This window comes from Lissotriton vulgaris, chromosome 1_1, assembly GCF_964263255.1.
Source record: "Lissotriton vulgaris chromosome 1_1, aLisVul1.2, whole genome shotgun sequence".
Lineage (NCBI taxonomy): Eukaryota > Metazoa > Chordata > Amphibia > Caudata > Salamandridae > Lissotriton > Lissotriton vulgaris.
In genome coordinates this window covers 320,685,063-320,702,834 of record NC_141685.1, presented here as the reverse complement: position 1 = coordinate 320,702,834, position 17,772 = coordinate 320,685,063, and the positions used below count along the sequence as shown (strand labels likewise).

The following is a 17,772-nucleotide window of genomic DNA, read 5'->3' as shown; positions in this document are numbered from 1 at the left end:
CTATTGGGACACAGGGCGTCCTAGCCCCAACAAGGCCAGTTGGCCTAGGGACTGCCCCAAGTGGTGGCTTATGTGTTTTTCCTTCCCTACACCTCTGAATGTTTTAGGCATCATGTGTTTTTCTCCGGTACCTCTGAATGTGTGATTGATGCATCATGTGCCATGTTATTACACCACTGAATGTATGTTTTATGCATCATGTGTTTTTCCTTCCCTACACCTCTGAATGTTGGTTTTGCATCATGTGTAATGTGTTCTTACCTATACCCCTACATTTATTTTATTCTTAGGTGGTTGTTCTTTCTAGTACAGGTGGTCCTAGTGAGGTCCTGGTTCCCTGCGTGACATTTCTCCTAAGGTGTTTAGGGTTGCGTAGGTCGTACTTACCTGTTCCCAGTAGTTACTGGATGTGATCTATAACTGTTATTTTGTGCTATACTTATTCTAAGTTCTAGAAGTGCTATTTCTAAAAGTGTTGACCTCTGTAAATAATCCCTTGTGAATATTGCCTGTGCCAGTTGACACATTGTACATGTGTGATTCTATCTGATGTGTTTTGACAATACAGAAGTTATTTTTATATAACCTTGTGTGGAGTTCCTTTTGTGGTGTGCCTAGGATGTTGTTGCTGTTGTCTGCTGGCGCAAATGCTTTACACATTGCCTCCGGGATAAGCCTGTCTGCTCGTGCCAAGCTACCAAGGGGGTGAGCAGGGGTTATCTTGGCGTGTGACTCTCTTGCCCTGACTAGAATGGTGGTTTCTGCCTGGCTTTGGCGTCAGCCTTAGCCAACCAGAAATAGCCAGTTCTAACAATATTAAATATAAAAAATATGTATTTCACTTCAGAGAAGTTTATGTTTAATAAAATTGTCACTGCAGTAAGTAACTTTAGGAAGGGGCTGAAAAGTTTTGCATCAGAGAGGGACACCTAAGAAGCCAAGAAAGCAGCTCCCATAGATGTTTCCTTGAAGGAGCAAGAACCAATATTTTGGATCTTAAGTGTCAGGGGAACTGGATTTTATTAAGCGACAAAGCTTGCATTCATGTATACTTGTAACTATGGTGGTAGATATAGCTATCACTTTTTTTGATCAGTTTTACTACTACAATGTGCTCATTAGATCAAAGAGTCAACCAGACTACTTTCACAATCTGTTTTATTTCTTTCCAGCAAAGGAAACGTTGTTGACCCACATCTACAGGAAGCCGTCAATGCATGTAAAATGCCATTTTTTATAAAGAAAACAATGGCCACCCTTTTGAAACCTTGGGTAAGTTTCATATGTCTGTATTCCCATAATAAGGGCACCTATGTCTAAGGTGTCAATCAGCCAGCTTTACCAATACCATGGTAAGAGTGTGCATTTAATCTATATGCCAGCCTTCTGCATAGGATCCCCACCTGAGGATGTGGAGATATCAATCAAGGAGGCTTGGGACCACCTTCTTTAACTCCCGAAATATACAACTCGTCCAGAAGAACTTACATTTCCTGTGTAATTGAACTATTATATTAGTGACCATTTAATAAATGTAACTTTTAGCGTGGGATTGTATTCGGAGGAGGTAGAATTTAATAAGCCACGTACAAGAAAGGTAATGGAGAATTATACTACTTGTATAATTTAAAAGTTTAATACATTTTAGTTCTTTTTGAAGGTCAAATCCATGATGAATGGCTATTAGATGTGTCTGGCACTTATTGGAAGTCTCTGAGATATAGTGAAAAAGATTAACTTGAGAATTCTGATGGACATTGTCTTGTTTAGCAGGTGAATGGAAGCAGTCATTCCCAGTGCCTAGTTATCATTTCCTGTCCAATCTAGCTCCAAGTCCTCAACTCTTTCCTGTATATTTGAATCTGTTTGTTCAGAAAGATACAAATATTGAAGAAAATGTTCCCCAATACCACAACCTTTTTTATACAAATAGCATAATGTTGATCACTTTTGATACCACTTTCACACTGATAAACAGATAGAACAACATCGATAGATAGAGAGACAGACAGACACACAGACATGTAGGAGTGACTAAAGGGAGTGCACCTATGTTCCTTATGCAACCATGATGGTTATGAATATCCACATACCATTAGTTGGTCACATTGTGCATTATCATTAATTACATTTACCACTATATATTTATTTGATCAATTTTCAAAAGACAGGTGGTAGTGTTCCCAAAGGGAAACGTCCGCACACACTCTACAAAACAATCTTATTATCTGTATATTTGGTACACATCAGACAGTCTTTTTCATATAAGGAAAGTAATCATTAAGAGGGTGCTACAGAAACTCAGGGCACCTACCACCTGAAGGCGCCGTTAGTGCACACAAAAGTGTGACACATACATTGAACAAAATTTTGAGAAACTATTGACAGCACTCCTGTAAACAAATAATGCTAACAGTTAGGGCAGAAGTTGTAAGCCCTCAAAATATCAAGCTCTACTAGTTATAGAGTATTCAAGAAAGAAACAAATGACAGAGTTGTGTTCAATAGAAATTGTCAACACAAGGGGTTTCAAAATATAGTCCACTGATTTCGTTTTCTTCAATCTTTATTCTTTCAATTTCCATAAAAACAGATATTCCCAGCAAACAATATAGATCACCAACACGTGTTTCGTCCTACACAAGGACTTTTTCAAGGCATAAGTAAGGCGACCTCAATTTTGTGCGCGGCATCAAGTTATAGCAGAGCCAACCGTAGTTTAGAACTGTAGTTTAATATCTAGCTATATGTTAATTCGATGGAAAAAAAGCACGTTCCTTTAAGTCGGGTTCAGAATACGAACACTCGAAAGCGGGCCAAAGTAAAACAGGAAGTAGGGTTTACAACCATGATAAGTTGAACAGCATAATTACGGCTATCGCATATCTTCACCCAAGTAGTATCTATGTCGCGACATAGATACTACTTGGGTGAAGATATGCGACTAACTGTTAGCATTATTTGTTTACAGGAGTGTTGTCAATAGTTTCTCAAAATTTTGTTCAATATTTATTTGATCAATTTATGTATTGTGTTATTCTCTGAATTGGGTATTATCACAGCAGGAGATTGTCATTTTGCAAAGGGAAGAACCAGTTATCTACTCATTCCCTGATCTGATTATCCCACTGGTCTGGTTCCCGAAGGTATTCCATATGTGAGCTAATAAGATTAAATAAAAGCTCTGCCTTTCCAAAGATGAGGTGACTATAGCCTCATTAACTTCACCAAAGGTGTTCAGAAGGACAGTGTTCCCAGCTGTGGCGATTGGCACAGCCAGGGATACTGGCCAGCTGTCCTGCTGAAAGAAAAGTGTCATTTATTTGTCAAGTGACGAGATTAGAGGCACCTTCTCTTTGTAAAAGTGAGACTTTTGGTAAAATATACCTATTAGACTACGTATGATTTTTGCATGAGGCTTGTCTGGAATCTGTTTCAAACCAATTGGGGCTGAAGATTATCAGCTAAGCGTTTGCAATCAGGTTTCTCTCCCTTCCCCCATACTCTGTTCCCCTCCCTGGTTTCTCTTTTGCCTTGTCACTGCCTTTCCCTAGGCCCAGCTGCCAATTCGCAATATGTAAATCAATGTTTCAAAATATTATGTTTTTTTCAGAGTCCCCGCATGGCCAGCTCATTAAATGCAATGTGTGAAGCCCGGTAAGAAGAGACAGTTTTATCATCCTTTTTTTGGTTTGATCAGTATTGCAATAGTTCTATATGTGCACTTCTTGCTGATTGTTAACTTAACAAATCGGTATTTTGATGTCTGACTATCCACCTTCAAAGGCTTTGATCTCTAAAGTTACTGTTCCAACGTAAGATTGAAATTTGAACTTCAAGCATTGGTCAACATATTGAATTAAAGTAGTGGAACTTTAAGCTCCGATGAAAAAAAAAACAGAACTGAGGCTTAAAAACACACATTGTCCAAATTAAAAAAAAGGTCAAAATACTTCAGAGATTTACACCTTCCCTTGAGCACCCTTTATTACTTTTTTCCAATTTGTAAACCTTAACAGAACTACAACTAGAAAGCTGCAAATGTCACTGGTTTCCAGATGTACTCCTGGGCAAGTCATGCAACTTTTTCAAGTATTATCGTTTTCCTAATATGTAATTGTGTGCACAGTATTCCATATTTGGGAAATGCAAATGCTGATGTGTAACCTTCATTCATCGAGAGGGAAAACATTTTTCATCCACAGAAAAAACTGTTTCTGAATTGACCTTCACTGGTAGGACTACTGGCGGATTCCAGTGAGTAATACACTGATGCTCTGTCCTGGAGGTTTACGTGCCAGATAGTTTCCACTAAGAGAGGATGTTAATTAACCCTGGGCGAAGAACTATGCTCCGTTCGCGGAGTTTGCGGAGTTTCGGCAACTCCCCGCTCCGCGGAGAACGCGAAGTTGTCGAATACTCCGCAAACTGCTGCGTAGCGTAGTTCTCGCGCGCTCAATAGCATTTTCGCGTGCGCGAGGATGCTTGTCGGTAAGAGTTGCCGAACACGCAGAAACTGCAATCTGGCACAGAATAACTCGCGAACACGTTAGCAGTGACCGGAAATAAGGGGACGCGAGCGGGCGGGACAAACCTCTTGGGTAACTTCGCGCGCTACACATCCCGAGCATGCAGGCAATCAATCAATCAGGATATTTGTATAGCGCGCTACTCACCCAGAGGGTCTCAAGGCGCTTGGGGGAGGGGGGTCCGCTACTGCTCGGATAGCCATGTCTTGAGTTGCTTCCTGAAGCAGAGGTGGTCTTGGGTCAGGCGGAGGTGGATGGGGAGGGAGTTGCAAGCCTTGGCTGCCAGGTAGGAGAAGGATCTTCCTCCCATGGTGGATCTTCGGGTGCGTGGCATGGCGGCGAGGGCGTGGCTGGTCGATCGTAGCTGGCGGGTGGGAGTGTAGAAGGTCAGGCGGTTGTTGAGGTACCTGGGGCCCAGGTCATGGAGGGCCTTGTGTGCGTGGGTGAGGAGTTGGAACGTGATTCTCTTGCTGACGGGGAGCCAGTGAAGGTCTCTCAGGTGTCCGGAGATGTGGCTGTGTCGGGGGATGTCCAAGATGAGTCATGCAGAGGCGTTCTGGATGAGTCTTTTCTGGAGTTTGGCTGTGGTTCTGGTATAGAGGGTGTTTCCGTAGTCCGGTCGGCTGGTGACGAGTGCCTGTGTGATCGTCTTCCTGGTTTCGGTGGCGAGCCATCGGAAGATCTTTCGGAGCATGCGTAGGATGTTGAAGCATGATGATGAGACGGCGTTGACTTGTCTGGTCATCGAGAGGGAGGATTCCAGGATGAAGCCCAGGTTGCGTGCGTGGTCCGTTGGTTTGGGTGCGCTTCCCAGGGCAGGGGGCCACCAGGAGTCGTCCCAGGCGGAGAGTGATGATCCAAGGATGAGGACTTCCGTCTTGTCTGAGTTCAGTTTCAGGCAGCTGTTCCTCATCCACTCGACTACGTCTTTCATCCCTTCGTGTAGGTTGGTTCTGGCGGTTCCTGGGTCGTTGGTGAGGGAGAGGATCAGCTGGGTGTCGTCGGCATAGGAGATGATGTTGAGGTTGTGTTGACGTACGATGGCTGCGAGGGGGCTCATGTAGACGTTGAGGGTGGGGCTGAGTGATGATCCTTGTGGTACGCCGTATATGACTTCGGTGGCCTTGGATCTGTACGGGGGAGGCGGACTCTCTGGGTTCTTCCGGTGAGGAACGAGATGATCCACTCCAGTGCCTTCTCTTGGATTCTGATGTTGCTGAGGCACTGCACTAGGGTGCGGTGGCAGACCGTATCGAGTGCTGCGGAGAGGTCCAGGAGGATGAGGGCCGCTGTTTCCCAGTTGTCGAGCAGGACTCGGATGTCGTCAGTGGCTGCGATGAGGGCGGTCTCGGTGCTGTGGTTGGCGCGGAAGCCGGACTGCGAGTGGTCGAGGCTGGTTGGGCGAGCGCAATTGGTGATCCACTGTGTGAGGTTGTTGGCTGCTTGGTTGGGGTACGTTGAGCTGGCGGGAGGGTTCTGGCTCAGTGAAGTGGTGAGCTGGTCGGTGGTGATCTTGTTCCAGTTCCTGCGGGGAACCTGTTGCGGTTGGTGGTGAGTCGTGGTCTTTCTGAAGCTGAAGTGGACGCAGCTGTGGTTTGTCCAGTGGAGTCCGGTGGAGTGGCTGAAGGAGATGTACTTGCTGGAGGAGAAGACTGGGTCAAGCGTGTGTCCGGCATAGTGGGTGGGGGTGTTCACCAGTTGCATGAGTCCGAGGTTGGCGAGGTTGTCCAGCAGGGTGGTGGTGGTGTTGTCGTTGTTGTTCTCCAGGTGGAAGTTGAGGTCCCCTAGGAGGATGTAGTCAGCGGAGGCGAGGGCGTGCGGGCTGATGAAGTCTGCGATGTCTTCGCTGAATTGTGTGCGAGGACCTGGGGTTCTGTAGATGAGGGTGCCTCTGAGTGTGGTCTTGGGGTCGGTGTGTATCTGGAAGTGAAGATGTTAAGCGGCTGTGAGGGTGTCGTCTGAGTTGGTCGTGATGCGGATGGTTTTCTTGTGGACGATGGCGATGCCTCCTCCTGTCTCGTTGACGCGGTCTCTCCGGGTGATCTTGTATCCGTCCGGGATGGCGACGGCGATGTCGGGCGCTGAGGAGGCGTTCATCCATGTTTCCGTGAGGAAGGCGACGTCTGGAGTTGTGGTGTCGAGCAGGTTCCAGAGTTCCATGGCGCTCCCGAAGACGAAAAATGGCTCGTGAACGGGTCAAGCAAGCTACTACGCATGCTCGCGGAGCTATGCGTAGTTTCGCGGAGTGCAAGTGCATCTTCGCGTAGCTCGTGGAGTGCGGCTACGCGAACTACGCCCAGGGTTAATGTTAATACATCAGCGAATATGTTGATAGGAAGTTTCCCCTCAATTGAGAAGGTGCTGAATGTCGGTCTCACTCTGTACATCCTATACTACACCTAATTGAGTTATTTGTAATGTGTTTCTAAATCCCCAAAACTCTATCAAAGATCAGGCAAGCTCTTCGACGTTACCACCTCTTAACCCTCCTTGATGTCTTGGCTGTATCTACCCGCCAGCGTATCAAACCTTCCAATTTCTCAAGTAAAGGGATGTAGGTGGCAGCAGAAGATGCTCTCCTGTGTGCTTTTGTTAGGGTGGAAGTTGCTTCAAAGCCCCCATCAAACTCCAGGACAGTGTGTTAGGCATGGAAACTGACTGCCAGTTCTCCGTCATGCCCAAAGCACAGTATGTTGTTCTGTGCATGAGCCGGATGTCATTTACTTCCAATCCCACCCACTTTTACTTCGAACTTCTGACAATAATATTTTACAAGGTTCTGACTACCCTTACAGACAACATTTACACTAGAGCAAGAGGGTCTGCAACATGAAGTGCTGTGCATAGACCAGAAAGGCACATGGGGTCTTGGTATGGCTGGATTACAAAATGCAAGAGGATGGGAAAATACTGCTGCTGCATTCTACCAACTCCACGACTAAAGAAACTTTGAATCACCCACTATTTTCACAGACCTCAGGACATTAGATACGGACGGGAAAGCCAAGGCGCTTTCCTACTTTGATGGAGGAAATGCTCTGATAGCCTGGTCTTCTCTGTGAAAAAATACAAGCTTATCACCTCAAGATATTAAAATTTACTGACTACCATTAGAGGAACACATCAATTTCAAAACAGCATGTATAACACATACAACCATTCACTCTAAACTTACACTTACTTGAAAGACAAATTGAAAACCCATGGTCAGGCCCCAGACAATGAACAAGTGTTTTGAAAACATTAGCCTCAACTAATAACTGCTATTTTTTCAAAAAAGAACCTATATATTGACCTATGTCTATCAGCCAAAAGATGGGGGTTGGGGAAGCATAAATAATATTAAGAAAATAATACAGTTTATAATAATGTGCAGAGAATTAACGTTAGATTTGAATGAAAAATAAAATACGTTTAAGTATTTGTATTTCTGAACCATATTTACTTGTATTAGTTCTCAGTAGCTGAAGCAACAATGCCTGACAAGCTGACATGCCTAAAGAATGCTTAAATAGTATAAAAGTTTATTTTCTGACCTTTCCATGGTCATGTGCTTCATAATGAATAATAGCTGCATGTCTTTATCTAATTCTGCAAATGTTTCTACTTAGACAATGTTCGCTGCTAATAAATGTGTAAATATGTAGTTTAGAAAGATATATGTGAAAGTTTCCTCATTGGAAACTAGTTTTGAGCAAGACAAGTAATCACACGTAGGCCAGAAGAAACCAAAAGATGATAAGAAATAGTTGCAAAACAAAATCCTGTTATGTAGAGTTATTGTGTTTTCTGTGTGAAGACAAGGAGTGAGCCTTTTTTCCATGAGAGCATCTGAAGACGATTGGCTGGGCTGAAGAAAGAAGAAACCGCAATCTGCAACATTGATAAAATGTATTGTCTATAATAGTGCGTGGTCCTAGGACACCCAGTTTTTGTTCTTTTTAGTGTTAAGAGAGAGAGTTTTGGCATGGCGGCAAGTTCCACAAGGGTGTACAGAGAGCCCATCAGTTTTCCATCAGATCTTGATAGATTATCTTTAGTCCCTGCAGATGCCTTACAGATCAGTTCTCGTGCAGTATTTCAGTGACCTCCTTGTGGCATCGGATACATGAGAACCTTGAAAAGAGGATGCAAGTGCATTGTTAAAATCACCTGGCTCAGAATGAACATGAAGTGTCTCCAGGTAAACTGCAATACTATCAAAAGCAATACAAATTCTTGGAACATAACATTAAGCCAGTAATGAGAAAGGTGTCAAAAGAGAAAGTGGAGATAATCCCCCAGATTAAACCATCTAGAACACAGAGAGAATTTGAAGGCTTTTTTGGAATGTTTGGCTACTGTAGACTAAGAATACCAAACTTTTTCCTAGCAGCAAAGCCTTTACTGAGGCTGACACACAAACACATGCCTGGGCTGCTTCCATGGGACAATCAGAGCTTGAACAATTTCCTAGAGCTGATAGAAAGTCCATGGGTGTAAGCCTACCATACATGGATAAATGAGCCTCACTTTAGCAAAGCTGTTGTTACAAGAGTTACCAGAGAAACGGCAGTTATGGATTGCCAGTTCTCTGGATTCAGATTGTGGGACTCATTTTATCAATGAGGTTCTAAGAATGCTTTGTGAATCTTTACAGATTGAGTAGTGATTACTCTGTAGTTATTGATCAGAGGCCTCATGAATTGTTGAACAGCTCAATGGAACCATAAAGTCCTGGATGGCAAAAATGTGTGCATCCAAATAAGTGAAAGAGCTGGATGCTTTGCTTTTGGTGGTAATGAGCCTCTGGAGTATTCCTGACGGGAAGACAGAGTTGTAGCCACATAAGATATTGATGGGCCGTGCAATGAGACTGCCTGCGAATGCACTTCTGAACATCACAGATTACATGATATTCAAATTCACTTTATTTCATCAGTATTCATACCAGTCATAAAAGTTCACTGTACAGCATTCAATTCATCTCTAAAAATATTCGATTAAAAAGAAGAAAGCTTTTTAAAAAGAAGATAAAAGCAGCATTTTAGGCAATTTTACAATATTCTGTTTTTTAGGAAAAGACGTAAAAAAGATACAACACAGTAACAGACCAGGGGGCTCATTTATGAAAAGTGACGCATCGCTGCGTGAAAACAGCGATGCGTCACTTTTCACTGCGCACTCCTTGCGACACCAATGATGCGTCATATTTAATGTATGACGCATCATGTCGCAAGGACTGACAGATACGTCAGTATTTCTGACGTATCTGTAAGCGCAAAAGTGACGCATTGCTGGAGTGTGTCACAAAAGTGACGCAAATCCAGCAATGCGTCCTTTCACATGGGGCAAGCCCCATGTGAAAGGGCTTGCGTCAGTCTTACGCCTGCTGTGAGGCAGGCGCAAGATTTTGACGCAACAGCATCCTAAAAGTGACGCAGTGAAATCTCATAGATTTCACTGCGTCACTATTACGAGGCTTTTTGCGGGGGAACGCCCCCTCTGCATACATTATACCTGACGCAGGTATAATGTGGCGCAGGGGTTTAAAAAGTGACGCATCTACCTAGATGCGTCACTTTTTAAATATAGCGCAACAAGGTGCATATTTTACGCCGCTGGTGCATCACAAAAAGTGACGCACCGGCGGCGCAAAACTGACGCAAGGCCTCATAAATAAGGGCCCAGATGGTCAAACAACATTCTTGGAAAGAACAAACCCGGGCAACATTGTTTAAATTTATGTTTGGGCATAAATGGAAGTAAAAATCTTTTACGATGATCAATGTAAAATTTTCAAAAGAAAAAAATATGCAAGTCAGATTAGGGTGACAATCCATCACAAGGACAGCATGATAGAGCTTGAAGAGAAAAAGTATCTGATGGAAAACCAGACATAAATGGGATAAGATTTAACTGAAACCTTGTTAAAATAAATCTATGGCGGGATTTCTCACCATTGACAGTTAAGTCGGTTGTCCCTCTGAGAGCCACGGTTCATCATGTTCGCTTTTAATAAAGTTGAAAAATGTAACCCTCTTCATGTGCATGCTATGTAACTGTGATCTCCAGCGTACACAATGCTATACATAGTGACGATCACTTGTCGATCATATTTGTGCATATTATTTACAAATCTCTTTCACAAACGTTTAGGTCTGTAAAGGATCTATGGGCACACCAGAAAATACGAGAGGTACTAGTTTTTATTTTCTTTACTCTACTGCTAACTCGTTTTTTGCCCATGTTCTTGGTTTTAAATTCATATCTGTGTGCTTTGTGAAACTCGATGTTCACTCTGAAAGAACAATTATGCAGAATGTGTGATAATAACCTTCAATGGGTCTCAAGAAACTGGGCAGTTCCATAAAGACTTTGAGAGCTATTTAGAGTTTGGCAGGTAGGGTACTCCATCACAAGCATGGTTGAATACCCTGTGCATCAAAATGAGGGTCTGCATGTTCTATTTAAATTCATGTGTACCATGATGTTTCTGCTGGAGGAGCCCCTACTGGCTTCACCAATAAAAAAGGTAGACCGCCAGTCCTATAGGTTTCAACATTTTAGAATTGTATATAGTTGTAAGTGCCTCTGTTTCACACTTCTCCATGCTATCGAAAAACTAAAAAATAGATCTTTTATAATAATTGTTGCAAGGTCTGCTATTGTTTCCATATGAGATTTCTAATATAAATTTGATGAAAATAATCAACCCTATCTATTTTCCAACACTCAATCTTGTAAACTCCAGCTACAATTATCTGCTATATGAGCCTTTGGAAAAGTCTTCAGATTACTTTTCTTCACTTTAAGTTTTTATTTATTCTTACCTGACCTGCAAACAATTGAAGGCAATTCAGCTCATGGTGCAGACGTAGGTTGCAAATGTTTTCAACTCTGAAATATACATGCTTGTGGACATCGCACCTTTAATCCATTTTCAACATTGATCAATTTTCGAAAACTTTTAGGGGACTTCATTAAAATTTTAAGACCGTTATAATTCTGTAACTCAATTACAAATGCAAGTAAATAGTTTGCAATCGCCTGATTTATGAAGTTCGAGCAAGAGTATCCTCCAATCAACTCTATCAAAGGCCTTAATTCTATATATATGTATATATATATATGCCAAGTAACTTTTCTTGTTTTAACTTAACATATTTTTAACTATAAAAAGTAGGGCTAGTGAATTAACTATTGTTCAACAGAGGTCATAAAAAGTATTCTGTTGCTGGGAGATGGCTACCAATTACACCTACACTATCCATTTAAGCCATGTGGTTACAGTTTCAATGAGGCCAGGGAATGTTTTTGATTTTGTTACCATGATGTAGAGATATCCATTATCTACCTGCACAGGAAGTGACATCACTGGATCTCCCACCATCCTTATGCTCAGGAAGTGACATCAATTATCTCCCCTCCCATGTCCTGCTTCATGGCTGCCAAAGTGTGGGGGCGCAGCGGATGTGTGCAGCGGGTGTGCCACAGGCAAGCTAAAGCCTCATGGAAAACCCGCCTGCTACCATCCACACCTGGAAAGCACCCAGTGCTAGGAACCCTTGTCTTTTCCTCCTGCCATTACCACAATGTGACCCTCTGCTCCATACAATACTGAAGAAGCATTTTCCTGAGATTCATGCATGTTTTCATGTACTTACCAAAACCTAACACTCACCATAATGACAGCACCTAACACCTCACTGTCTCACACAGTCCTGCAACCACCCACACAACACTCCACACTCACATACATGCTCCTCAACACTCACTCACTCACCAAACACACCACAGATATCTGGGACCTGCTTCACAACACTGACCTACTTTTCCTCACAGAAACATAGCTGAACCCTGCATCAGCACCTGACAGCGCCACAGCCATTCCCCCTCGCTACAAGATTTCCAAGTAAGACAGACTTTACAAGGCCTAAGCAGAATCACAATTATCCACAATAACACCATCTGCTGCACCACATCCCTATACACATCACACTCTAACATGGAGCACCTGTCATTTAAGCACCATGTCACAGCCAATTTCACCCTAAGCAGCACTCTCATCTACAAACTGCCAATACCACACACTAACTTTACCGACAACATCACAGACTTAGTTGCACCATTCCCCCTTGATGCTAGCAATTACATCCTGCTTGGTGACCTGAACTATTACCTGAAGATCACGCCGACCCCAACTCAAGAGCACTCTTCGCCGAATGACTCCATCACCCTATTTTCACCAACTTTGACAACATATGAGTGGAAGAGCCCACATCATTGTCCTAGACAGACCAAGTCCTCATCAAGTACAGCATCCCTGTCTCAACGCACACATGCCACCATCAGAGTAGCCTGTACTACTACTGGAACAGCATCACTGACCACGACAGGTATACTTGAATCACCTCCTTCCTGTCTCCCTGGCCCCCTTAAACGCAACAATACAATAAGATCTAGAATGCAGGCTAGTTGGTACAGGGAGGAACCCAGATTAATGAAATACAAATGCAAACAGCTGGAGCACGAATGGAGAATGAGCAAGGGCCATGCAGAAAACAGCACATTCAAGTCTGCCCTAAGATGCTACTACCAAATGATCCAGACCACCAACATTGTGGGCCCCGTTGATGCCAACACCAATAGAAGCAAAGTTTTCACCTCACCATCAGCCACCACCAAATTGCTCTCCCCCTCTCAGGACCTCTGCAACAATCTTTCTCAATTGTAGAGCAACAAAATCACAGCCATCTAGATCAACTTCAGCCTTCAACCAGAACCGACATACATTGCAAAAAACCTCCCAATATTATCCAAAGAACCAATTCTAGCCACATGACAACATGTCCGATCATTATCTCAGAAGAAACCGCTGCCACCATGAAGTCCATCCACTCAGGGACCTCATCGGTCCCCTGCCCATTCTCCTTCTACTCGAGAGGATGGAAACCCATCAGTGCCATGCTTACACCCATTCTAAATGCCTCCGCTTCTTCCACAACATTCCTTTATGCTTGGAAATATGCAATTCTTCTCCCATTGCTGAAAACATCCTCCGCGGACCCTTCAATCCTTATCAACTAGAGACCAATCTCCCTGCTACCAATCCCGCCCAAAATCATTGACAGTCACTGAATAACTGAAAGATCACCAACTATTTGACACCACTCAATCTGGTTTCAGACCCAGTCACAGCATGGAAACTTCTCTCATTGCCGCCACAGATGACAACTGCATGACTCTGGACAGAGGAGATACCCGGGAGGGCTGCTATATTTTAAAAGTGGTGGGTCACATAAAAAATATCATTGAGCATAAAAAAACTTTTCTTTTTTGATGATATTCTGCAGCACGTATACACCAAAAGATTCTCCTGCCTCGCTCTGCTTGCTGGACAATGGCATCTGAGGCAATCCAAGCACTGCTCTCTTCCTGCTTACAATGAGAAACACCATAGAGCAGTGCCAGGATTGGCTGGAGCAGACAAACACAGCTCTCGATCGGACACCAACAGAGCTGTGCCTCTCCTTGTCAGCTGCATTTCAGCTGTTGATTGCAAGAGCTTGAACTGTGCATGTCAGGCTGGTGACAGGGAAAACACCAGCCAATCTGATATGCACAGTTCAAGTAATACAGTCCTCAGGTCCTTCCACTGTATTTCTGTTATGCAGTGGGAAGGTCATGGGGTCAACGCCCCCAAGTCCCTAAGGACTCACCGTCCCTCGAATGTGATTTAACACAACTTAAAATGTAAAGGTATACCCAGAGGCGACTTTAGAGTTGGTGACCACCTACATCACGGATTCCCTCACTACCACCCTTTAACAGAACCTGTCAAGTCTCCATAACCACTCTATCTCTCAGATGCATTTAATTCGTTTTATAGTGCCACTCAGACCAGTGTAGGGTGTCAGAGCACCTTAAATCACACACATTACACAGATAGGTAAATCACTGTATAGGAATTGTTACATAAGACAGAGAACAACAATGTGTAGGAGTCACGTGACATCCTTTCTAGTAGGCAGTATAGTTTAATAATCATTGGTCTGGAGATACACAAGCTCAGAATTTAAAACATAACACCATGGTTGGGGTTCTCTTTAATAATCAGAATTGATTTCTATCCAAATTAACTCTTTTTGCAACATTAGAATATTCAAAGACTGGAGAAAAACATAAGACTCTAATTTATACCTTGCAGTTTGCATGCAGCTCTTTGGTGACAGTTAATAGCTCACTGTTTTATGTTAGGATTTCAACTTATAAACTGCAAGTAACAAGAGGACCTATCTGACAAAAGCAGTAACCCAGTGACCTATTTACATTATATGGACATTGTGATCTGCATGCTGCGTGCAGCAAACACATCTCCCCTCTGCGCTACCTTACCTTGAGTCAAAACTTCCACTAGACAAAACTCAAATTTGTCTCTAGGATGAGCATTAATCACCAGAGTTATCTTGACATTTTTATAGTTGCCTCAAAATTACTGGAGGCTAGGAACGCAGCAGCAAGTGCTTTTAAAACTATAATATACTTGCATACATGACGCTCTCACCCGCAGTCAGTGCCGGCACTGGGTATACCCAATTATATAAAAATTGTAGATTAGCCCGCAAACCACGGACAATTTTCTAGGGCAAAGGATTATACAAAACAGTAAAATAATAAAATGTGATGGGTGGAATGTATCTGGGCCATCTCTCACCTCTTTTTGGTCACAGGTGCCACTGTAGACTAGGAGCAGCCCTGCTCCAATGGAATAAGTCCAGCTGGAACTGCCAGACTATGTCTGATTCCCGCGGAACGCTATAGTGGTTTTAGCCTTGTTTGGACTCATCAGTGAGGTGCAGCATGGACCCAGTGCACATTTGGACTGAATATTGAAATCCTGCCTAATCTTCAAACTTATCTATGCAACTACCACTGTAAATTGTGAATCATGGTTTCCTCTCATCTTTCTGTGGAAGGAGTAAATGAGCTTGCACTAATGTATCCTGACCCCTTGATCTGGACTTCGCTAATATATCCTGACCCCTTGATCTTAAAGACCCTTCAGCTATGCTTTCCCCCCCTATGTAACTGTAAATCCAAAGTGCACCAATGCCTGGGAAGCCCTTCTCTCTAACACCCTTCTTCCACACTCTCGAGATTTCTTTCATTGAAACTTCAGGTTTACAAAGGAAGTTCTTGAACTATCTTCATAAACTCTATTTAGGGATGCTGAGTTTTGCACCATCAATTTGCTTCGTCAGCCTTTTGGTTCTCTGGGCGTAATAATTTCTTTTTGAAATTTAGAGACTTTTCTTTGTGAGGTTTTTAATGATTTTTAATTGTAGCTTTCGAGAGAGACACATAATTTTATGGTAATAACAAGAATCTCACTGACCACTTACCTTGTTTTTTCTCCTTTTACTCAGGACTACTGCCAAGCATTTATCGCAGAATGGAAGAGGCTGAACTTAGATGTTCTGTTAGGCCCAATGTTGGGTCCAGCATTTAATATTGGATACCCTGGAAAACTACTCGGTAATGTATCAAATGGGGGTATATTATCTCTGCTTTTAATTAGAGGCTGAAAATATGTTTTGTATCGCATTGCCGGAGTCCTTACTCATTTCTGGGTTAATTGAAATGTCACCCTTTAATGGAAAATGTTTTACAGCATTTGAGACCTTAATTATTTCCAAATTGACTAGATAGCAAATATGCATGATCCCAAATTGAAACATCTTGGTTTAAAAGCTAGTTATATACTTTCATGATTCCTGCTCTAGCTATCATCTAATGTATCTACTTTATGCATACATAACATGGGGAGAGTTTTCTATGGACCCAATTCACAAAGAAATGTTTGTTAGTAGGTGTGACATACTCCTGAATTTGTAGAAATAAAGGTTTGTGAATCAGCCTATATCCTTGTACACAGCAAGCACTCATTAATCCATCAACATTTTTATTTAATTGCTGTTGTGTTTTATAATGAGCTGCGTGGAAAGTTGTGGATACTTTAGAGAGCAGAGGATAAAAAAACTGACAATACAGAAGAACAAGCATTTGCAATGCAATTGGTCTCGCCTTTGGGACCTTATATGTATTTAGCTATGTAGCACATTGGCCTGGGTGCTGAAACATCTACTGTTCTTTAACATGGAGGGAAGGGAAGCACCAAAGTGCATGACACACCAGGTATGGGAACACATGGAGACAAATATTGCCTTTCAGCGGGAAATGGCATAGTCCAAAGTTCTGTTTTTAATATAAAATCGGGGCCTTGGGGGGGTCATATCACTGAAAATACAAGATTTGAAAAAAATATGATTGTCTAAAGGTGCTCGTGGAAGAATTTCTATGGACTGGAATCTAGAGAATGCTAAAGTGATCCTGGTGCAGACAGAAGCTACATGAAGGCTGGGTTTGTTTTGAGCGTGAAGTACGAAGAGCACCTCGAGCTGAGCCACAACTAGGCATCTGGTTTGAGCTTGACTCGAACCTTTTGTGGCTCATCCACCTCTATCACATAATGGCAATTTAGAGGACTGAGGCATAGGAAGAATATGATTTGAACCTCAAAATAACTTCACGACTCACTGTCCACGCCATGTACATTCTCTGATTCCCCCTATGTCCTCCTTACAGCACCCCTGACCCACACCCTGATGGCATCAGTGCGGTATTCGGCCAAGCCACAGGCTGGACTTTTTTGCCCCTGGGAAAATGTTTTAGAGTAACCATGTCCTATAGCCTCACTTAAGTTGAGGAGTCTCCATTTTCGGCTGAGTTGTGCCCAACTGAGAGGACTTTATCTAGAGGTAAAATATGCTGTTTACCAATGAGGGTGAAAAGCGTTTGGGGCTGCTTGCATGCCGATGCCAAAGACCTGTGACCTCGCAGTTGGGGTACAGATATGTTCTGTAGTGTGGGACATCGTTCATTTAATACAGTTCTTCACCCATCACATAGGCAACGACCTCAGAAAGATAAAAACGATGGAAAGGAATGCTACAAAGAGGCTCTCCCAGTCATTAAGATGTGTTGGCTCAAACAAATCATGCATCAATTTGTGACCTCAAATCTACACAAACCCTTAACTAACTCTGCAAATAATGCACTAGATCACTGGCCAATAAGCTTTCCCGCCTGTTAAAAGTAAAATAAAGAGAGAAGAACGACCCTCAAAGAAGCCATTGAGGGAAGATTATGCATGCACATTCATGAAAAAAGAACTATCAAAATAAGCAATGTGATAGTAAAG

General features: G+C 42.8%; 1 protein-coding gene across 2 annotated transcripts in view; it reads left to right on the top strand.

The window, feature by feature from the left end:
* Positions 1 to 17,772, top strand: part of LOC147747116 (vitamin D3 hydroxylase-associated protein-like) — a 413,994-nt gene that overhangs the window by 347,761 nt on the left and 48,461 nt on the right. For both annotated transcript variants that reach the window (XM_086952365.1, XM_086952366.1), the window contains 4 exons: positions 1,173 to 1,272; positions 3,614 to 3,657; positions 10,668 to 10,707; positions 15,938 to 16,046. In XM_086952365.1, coding sequence (XP_086808491.1) covers positions 1,173 to 1,272; positions 3,614 to 3,657; positions 10,668 to 10,707; positions 15,938 to 16,046 — 293 coding nt within the window. The remainder of the gene's footprint in view (positions 1 to 1,172; positions 1,273 to 3,613; positions 3,658 to 10,667; positions 10,708 to 15,937; positions 16,047 to 17,772) is intronic.